Source organism: Macadamia integrifolia, chromosome 12 (assembly GCF_013358625.1).
Source record: "Macadamia integrifolia cultivar HAES 741 chromosome 12, SCU_Mint_v3, whole genome shotgun sequence".
Lineage (NCBI taxonomy): Eukaryota > Viridiplantae > Streptophyta > Magnoliopsida > Proteales > Proteaceae > Macadamia > Macadamia integrifolia.
In genome coordinates, this window is record NC_056568.1 from 7,448,649 (window position 1) to 7,457,793 (window position 9,145).

The 9,145-nt window shown below is 38.1% G+C and overlaps 1 protein-coding gene across 1 annotated transcript; it reads left to right on the top strand.

The window, feature by feature from the left end:
- The first annotated feature begins 6,885 nt into the window (after window positions 1–6,885).
- On the top strand, window positions 6,886–8,219 carry LOC122057610. Its single transcript, XM_042619771.1, has one exon. The coding sequence runs from the start codon at window positions 7,199–7,201 to the stop codon at window positions 7,904–7,906; it is 708 nt and encodes a 235-aa protein (XP_042475705.1). The 5' UTR covers window positions 6,886–7,198; the 3' UTR covers window positions 7,907–8,219.
- Window positions 8,220–9,145: the final 926 nt, after the last annotated feature.

Genomic DNA, 9,145 nt, shown 5'->3' on the forward strand with positions numbered 1-9,145 from the left:
GTGTCTTCTCAAGATTGGCGGAATTGAATGAGAAAGAGAGAAGAGGAGGGGGAAGGGACAAGAGAGTGAGCTGAGAGGGAGGGGAAGGTTTGTTGTAGCCTTGCACTTTCACCAAAGGTTGGGGAGACAGGAGAGGACATGGAAGCAAGGGATGGGGCGACAGCTGATTAGTTGGTTTACTTATATTGACTTTCTCACAATGAAACAAGCCCATTCCATAGTAAGCATACCAGTCTACCAGGCTCCAAGGACAAGGAACATATGTCAGAGGAATCGTTAGAATGAAATTTGGCTGCTGCAACCTTGTTTGCAGTCCAAGAAATGAAATCTTCTTCAAAGGTACTATTAAAATATAATAATCTAAGAGGGTATTTATAAACTCAAAGACGAAGGTGAATTATTCCGATTGTGTTTGGTATTTATTTCCATTCTGAGAATGTGCATTCTCATTCTCACAATGGAGAATGCATTCTAAGTGGAGAATGAGAATATTGTTTGGGTACATGATTAGTTAAAATGCATTCCTAGTTTTAAAATACTTGAGCATTTCATAGAACAGATGACGGGCAACACAAATTACAAGCCAAGTAAACCCAAGCCTTTCATTTGATTACATCTCTTATTTAACTACTAAGATCATCTTAGCTCCACCTCCATTTCAATTCTCAAATATTTAAGAATAGAGGCTAGCAAGGATAAGACAAAAATCTCTAGCATAGACATTGCAAAATCCAGTTCCTTTATTTCTACAGGATTGGTTGCAGTTAATTAAGGCTTATCAAATTGCCTTGGTGAATGGTTGGGAGCACCAAACAGTCGAGGGATGATCAAATTTGGACTAAACAACCAGGATGACCAGTAACTTTGGGAACTTGGAGCATCATCAATTTCCAAGTCCAAGCCCGAGACTCTTCTCTGCACATCATTGCAGATCCAAAGAACCAGGTGCTCTCAGATTGAAAGCTCGGTCTTCCAAGGGCTTTTCGATTTCTCTCCCGCCTTGAAGCTGATTCGTTGCCCCTATTATTGGCAAGACTACCTTGAAGCCAATCAATCTGCTGCCATCTCTTAACCCCAATTACAGTTGAAACCAACTTGAAAACCTTAACTCTCCTTTTGTTTCTTGCAAGAGAAAAGGTGGATGGGGGCAGGGCAGGGCAGGGAAGCAGTGGTGAAAATTTTTAGATTTGAAGGGAAGGAGCACCGAAACTTGAAGGATAAAGAGAGGGTTCACAGTAGACATAATCAGAGATTCAAGGGTAGGATTGGAGATCTTGTATGATCGATGCTCCAACATCTGACGAAATAAAAAATCACACTAAACATTCAACAAGGGCAGCTTCTTCTTTCTTGGTCAATCCCTTTGTCAACCTGTGTCGGTACTCACGAAAGCTTCGTCGTTAAAATAGAAGGCCTGTCAAGAATGAGAACCTAGAATGGGATTTTTTAGCATTCCAGAACCAGGACCGTTCTTGAAGACATTCCAAAATTTTAGAATGAGAATACATACCAAATAAAGTTCTTGGTGTTCAAGAATGCATTCTTTAGGTCCTAGAGTGCATTCTAAGAATGCATACCAAACACAACCTATTTCTTTGACCGTGAGCAGAAGCTGCTTTATACTTGCTGTAAGGGTGTCAAATCGGAACCGAAACAAAAAATCGAATCCAATTTCAGACCGAATACCCTGAACCGAATCCAACCCATTATAATATGGTTAAATCCTGGATCTAAAATAAGTATTTATCATTCGGTTCGGTCTGGATCTGGATTTATGCCAAGAACCATTGGATCTAACAGAAATCAGACCGAGTAACTTAATGTCACTTTTTCTTCCTTAACTAAAAACTTGATGCAACTTATATGGAAACCCGACATAATTATTCACCTAAATGATTAATCATCTTATAGAGTTACAATTATAGTCCAATTATAAAACCCTCTTTTTTTTTTTTTAGTTTTTGTTGCCTTAGGACTCATTAACCGTGAGTTAAATAATCTACTTAATAGTAACTCTTCAAGTTTTAAGTATTCTGTTCTTCATTTTCTCATGATTAGCATAGTAGCAACTCTTTGTCTTAGACAAAATTGTATGAGCTTTCTTATCTTTGTGATGTATATGTGTTTTTTGTTGAAACTGAACTTGGAAATTATTGTTGTTTATCTATAGATATAAGGTTGGGGCTCATCCAATATACCACATTGAGATAATTGGGCGTCTAAGACAAATCTCAATGGGCCATTGAGAGGGACCTTTGCCCTTGTTTATTGCTTGTTCCCGAATAGGAACCAGAATCGGATCGAAACCCAAATAGGTCGGATACGAGTATCAATTTTTAAAACCGAGATGGAACTTGGTCTGGTTCTAGATCACACTACTAGTCCTTGGAATCGAAACTGGAACCGAACCAAACCGAATTCATAGTCCTGGACCGATTGACACCCTTACTTGGCTGCAAACCGTGTAGCAACCAAATTTCTTTCCCATGTGGTTGGGGGCATAAATAATTAATTTGGTTTGTATTCTCCACCTGAAAATTGAACAATTTATGCCAATCTGTAAGGTTTTCCCATACTATCAGTGTGGGGAGGACTCTATACGTCAATATAATGGTGTTTTATCTATATTGAGCACATTTTCAGAACAACTTAGAAAAGATAATAATAATAAAAAATTCATGTAGGAGAGAAACTACACACTGACAGTTTGACAATCTTTTGCCCACCTCCCATTGGATATAGAGGGGAATGTGAATTGAACAAAAGAGTTTCCCTTGATGCACATAGATCCAAACCATTGAATTAATGGGTTCAATAGCGGTTTGTTTCAATGGCTGGGATCCCATGGGTCAATTGATGCTTTATTAAGGTGCATCAACCTAGCATTTGCCTTAGATATATTTACCTCAAGAAGTCTAATAGACCAAGGGTTGCCCCTAATGCTATAAATATGATACATGTCTAATATGCATTAACCTCTAATTCCCTTTTAAAGGAACTTATTTATTTATTTTTATTTATAGTTTCTTATTTTGCGTGGTAAATTAGGCTATTTCCAAATAGAATTTCATAAAAAAAGAAGCAAAAGATCATCTACATCAGAGTGAAAGACTCCTTTCCATGAGAAATCTCTACTAAACTAGTCATCACTTTGAAGTTCGAAAATTAAGATTTGGAAAAAATGCAGATATGTGTCTGTGGTCACTCTTTTTGCATGGATTTTTGCATTCGTTCTTGCTTAACGACATCAGAAGCTTGTGGTTTTGAGTTTGACTCCTATTACTTCCTTGTGACCACTCACATGGGAATACTTAATACTCTTCACTATTTTTAGTGAAAGTTAAATGATTCTCATTCAACCCTGGTATGATAGGGACATTGTAGAGAGAGGGAGAGAAAGTAGGAAACAAAGAGAAAAGGAGAAAGATTAAATAGGGTTTTGGCTAATTAGGAGGTGCCTGCCTCTTGACTTTACGGATGAAGCCGAACGTCTGGCTTGGATAAGAAAGCCTACATTTTCTCTTGGGAGAGAAAAAAGGAAATTAATTTGATTTACTTGTCTTTCTTTCTATTACATGTTATCTCTTATTATGTAGGATAGGATAACAATTACAATTTACATTCCACTCATTCCACGTTTTCCTCATAACCTCTCTCCAGTACTCCACCCTATAATTAGGAATGTAAACGGATCGGATACGGATCAAATTCGGATCCAAATATTTCTAGCCAGATATGAATACCCCGAAACGAATACGGATTCAGATTCGAATCGAATTTGAATTTTCAACTATCCGTTTACTTTCTAACCTGTATAATCCAAACCTTCTTCCCTCTAATGAATATCATTTTCTCTTAATACATCTTTTTAGGTTGTTTTAACTCTTTTCCTCATTCTCTAAAACCTGTTTAAACTTCAAGAACCCTCAAAATCATTAATTGATTATTTAATCAGATTGGATAATTATTTTTCAGATAATTTCGGATTTTAGTCCACTTACCTTCCTTTAATCGGATACGAATACCCCTAAACAAATACGACTGCGAATTCGAATTTGGGTTTCGACTATCCATTTACATCCCTACCTATAACTCCTCTTACAACTTCTCCCTTAACCCACTAATAATAATAATTGGGAAGTTAGATACGTAATACGGTATTACTCAATCCATGTGATTGTGGGGTCAGTATAGTCTCACAAGATTAGTTAACTTAGGCCAAAGACCTGGATACCCATCGTTAACCAAAAAAACATATGTCAAAAGATTCAAAACAAAAGAGGGCAAAGTGATTTTAAATATTCGGGCATAATGATCCAATCCGATCATATACAATTGATCCATATCAATATCGATATTGTCGATGACTAATACCATGCATTAAAACCCTAACACCCCCTTCATAGGCTTTATTTGCTCTCTACTCATTTAATGACGTAAATCCCTACATACCAATGGACAATCACCCAAACTCCTCTACCTCTCTAATACCAATATAAAAAGGTGACGTTCCCTTCCCTCTCACTTAAAAAGAATTAAGGGCGTCTGACAGGCCAAGTGGGTGAGGTTATCATTATCCAAAATCCAAGCCCAAACTGTAGTTCGAAGTAGAGCATGAACCACTTTTGCTTCATGCTTGGGTCCGATGAAAAACCTCCTCCCATTTAATTGGTACTTTGGATTTTGAAATCTTTATGGTTGTTCGTAGACATTCAATGTATCCTTTCGGAAGAGAATTGGATTTGAAATCTTTGGCAAATAAGTGTTAATCTTTATTGAATGTATCCTATATTTTCTATATTTTCTAGTAAAGAATTGAAGGTAGCAAAGGTAGTTGGTGCATCCTTACAAGGAAAGGCTACCACAATTTCCCTTATTTTTCTGGTTCATGTATTGATGATTTATTTATTTATTTATTTTTATATGTTATACTTCTTACTTGGGGGCATAGTGAGTTGAATGATCTTGCTCTAGTAATTTATCAAAAACATTTTTGGCCTTTTCCATAGTTAAAATGGGAATGACAATAACTTTGTTAGGTATAGTATGTTTAAAATAATTCAAAATTTAAATGGAACGAGAAAAAAAAAAAAAAAAAAAGAAGCAATCAAACATTTAAAAAATGGAGAAACAAAAAAAAAGGAACTCTATGGATTTGAAATGTTTAAATTTACAAAGGGATGGTTTTTTTTTTCACTCACAGCCAAGGGATTGAGGGGTTTGATGATGTGAAGAGAACATCAAAGAATAATTGTTTGGGGGGGGGGGATTTATCGACTTCGTATAGTAAATGGGCATAACATTTTATGGACCTAGATGTGTGTACTCTTTCACCCATGCCTTTGAAAAACTCTCTATGTTAAAAAGAGATGATAATCATGTCCGTCTAACATTTTCTATGCTAAACGCAACTGGATGTGAAAATATCCAACTATTTCCATACATGTTGGCTGTGAGAAACACTAGACAGACAAGGTTCCCTTGCCCATTTAAAAAAAAAAAAAAAAAAGACAATATACACATAGAAACAGGGACCAATTAATATCTTCTTAATTAAAGGTTTAATATTAGACATGTAAATATAAGCCTTTATAAGATTAAATCAATTTCTTTAAAAAATGAGTATTTAGTTATGAGGAATATAGCCTGGTCAGCCCAGCCACAATCCATTGTCCATTATGAAAACATCTTCTATCGCGGATGTGGCGGTATGACAAGCATATGATGATTTGAATAGCATTAAAATACGTGTCAATATCGTCTCGATCATCCGATGCTCGCTACACCGCCACCCCGTGGGACTGGTTTTTTTGAAAGATCTATAAACGGAAAAGTCACGTTATCTGGACTTGGTAGGCAACCTTGGGTGGCACGAGTGGTAAGTTGAGGGCCAGGCGTGTGGAGACCTTTCTCCATCAGATGGCGACATATTCCAATCCGTTTGGGCGCGTGTCTCTCTTGTCAGACGCTTCAGATTCCTGAAACTAACCAACCGGAAGAACCTTTTCTCATGAGATTTAGTTATGGCTTCGGGTATGGTATCAACCTCGGGCTTGACTGATATTAATTCAGATTGATTCGTATCGACCTTGGATCGGTAAGGAATTAGAAGAAAAATATATCTTTTTGAGACTGGGTAACAGATCATGCTTCTAAAAATCGGAATCAGATCTGCCGGAAATTGGTATTAACCACTAATTTGAATCATCCGATATAATCAATCCGATACCAATTTTTAGAACCATACCTGCCGATTCTTTCCAATTCGGATCATAATCGGTAGCGATCAGGTCAGATTCCAATTACCCGAACCGTGTCCATAACATCCTCCAAAACTCCACCTAACTAACCTGGAGCGGAGGTGTGTAACTAATTTGGGAATTAAATCCACACTGGTCCAGTGGTTCTGATGGGTCCCATCAGGTGGGCCATTCACATCAAATCACATTTTCAGGAAAGAAGAGACACAATGATTTCCTACACTTTAAAACCATTGGATTTCATTGGTTCAACCAATTACACAAACCCAAAGAAAAAATCCCTTAATCTTTGTCCCACTGTGATTCTACGGTTTAGTGTTTTTTCAATCAGAAGGACCTATGTGGGTTGCGTAGTCGGAGAAGTACTGAATCAAGTGTCAGAGAGAGAGAGAGAGAGAGAGAGAGAGAGAGAGAGAGAGAGAGAACCAACTGCTCCTTCATTGCTACCAATGGGGCTACGCTCAAGGCTCAACGCCACCAACTCCACAACCAAAGTAAAGGTAACAAAAGAATCTTTCAATCCAAAGTTCCAAAGTTCACAAAATAAGACGCCATCGTCCTTGGCATCTTCCTCTCCTAGAGAGAGAGAGAGAGAGAGAGAGAGAGAGGTTTTGAATGAAAAGGAAGAAAGTGGAAGGCCATAGCGTCCTCTGTTGGAGCCTTTGTCTTCAACTAAGCAATGATAATTATAAAAAGAAAGAAAAAAATTACAGAAAAGTCTCTAACGTCTCCATTCTCCACCCTCTTATCTGTAGAACGAAAGCAACAGAACCAATCCACTAGAATCCAAGCATCCACCATTGTCTCTTCTGTTCCAGAATTCCTGCATCGCGATAGATAGGTAGAGATAGATTGATTGATTAGATTGAGATTGAGAGAGAAAGAGAGATAGGAAGAAGATCACGTAACCAGGTAAGCAATCACCAGCGTCACAAAAAATGTTGCTACGGAACTCAATAGCCAAGACGAAGAGGTTCTTCCACAAGAACTTCGAAAGCTTTAAGTCCTTCCTGTCTGGTGGGTACGAGAGGCTACCCAAGACCCCTCCTTTCAACCCCTGTTCTTGTACTGGTACTACTCGTGGAGATCCCAATTCCTTTCAAAGCTTCAGAGAACTTGATAATTTCTACAGAGATTTCTCCAACCGATGGGATTCTTCCGATCCAGACAAAGCTAAGCAGAGAAACAAGAAGAATTCAGTACCACCGGCGATGTCGAAGAAACAAGAAGAAATCACCACCGAAAGCTTCTTGAAGTTCGGAAGAAAGCAGAGCCCAGAAAAGGTCAGACATGAGGAACAGAGAAGAACAGAGACTGGGCAAGAAAAGAGGAAAGCCCATAGCCATAGAGGTGGAGGAGAAGTAGCTTCTCACACTCAAAGTGAGAGGAATGTGAGAGAGAAAGGGGGTCAGTTAGTGGTGGTTCAGAAGCTGAAGGAGCTGGAGATGATGGACGCAAGCGACATGGAACATGTGTTGGACATAGAAGAAGTTCTCCACTACTATTCTCGCCTCACCTGCCCTGCTTACCTCGACATTGTTGAAAAGTTCTTCATGGATATGTACTCTGAATTCTTCCTTCCTCAGCCCTCTTCGGCTTCGTCGTCCTCCGCTAATAACAACTTCTCTCGCAGTCACAAATTCTGATGGATGCCCCCATTCAATTGTTGGCTTCTCTAATTTCATTTGAGTGAGTCATTTTGGGCCTCATTCAAAACCCTTTATTTATTTTTCTTTCATATTTTGAAAATCTTTTAGTCCAGAATCCAGATTGAGACTTGGATTACTAGGTCTAGGCCATGATTGTTTTGAGATGGGCTGTGGGAGGTTCAGAGATATATGCGGTTCCACTTACAGGAAGGAACCATGGATGTAGCTTTTTTGTGTCTTTCTGCTTGAGGTGCCTATAAGGCTGAAACCTGAATTGGATTGTGGTTTTATCTTTCTGATTTCAACAAAACCAATCTTCATAATTTCATTTAGAATCTTATATCAGTAAATGAACAGAGCGATATTAATGAAGAGCCAACGACAATAACCTCCAGAAGAAGCGAATTCGAAATAAACAGAGCAAATCAACCATGCCAATGGTGTGAGGACCTATGAATTTAGGGAAATAGAATATAAAAAATTCTTAGGAGGCAGAGAATAAAAAAACAGAGCATAAAATTTTACATTGAGAATCAGAGAAAGCTGTAATGTTTTCACCACGAATGGGCTATGCACCAGTTTGTGTGGATTCGGATTAGAGGATGGGTGTTGATTGACAAGTCAGGTTGGATGGAGCCTAATCAAGGTGATCTTGTTATGGGATTTAGTTAATTGCCTTAATGTGTAAAGTGTCATGTGAGCTTTTTTTTTTTTCTTTTTTCTCATGAGAAATGCCAAGCTGTTCTTATTTCAGGGTTGGTCCTTGCTTCAAGTTAACAGTGATCCATTAGTTTCTGTCACTCACAAGTAACATAGATAAAGGAGCAGACAAAAGGGAGAGGAGCATTTGAGGAGTTCTTATATGGATTTGGGTATGGTTTCTAATTGAATCTCTTATTATTATTATTTGTTGCTGTGTTCATTGATCCTATGGAATAAATCTATCAAAAAAAACATAAATTTTTTATTTAGAGAGAGTGAGAGACCAGAACAATGCCTTCTCTAGTAGCCAAAACAAAAATCTTAGTGTAGAGACCATTCTGAGGCACACTTCTTCTAGCTTGGATTTGAAGATGTGAATCAGATGGAAACCCTTAGAAGTACGATTGGCAGGAGCGTCCTTCTTCGAGTCAACTTCATTCATACGTCCAGAAGAGCAAATGCCTCACAACCTTGTGAGAATTGCACAACTTAACAAGACAACTGCGCAAGTCATGGATAACAAGTTCGAGAATG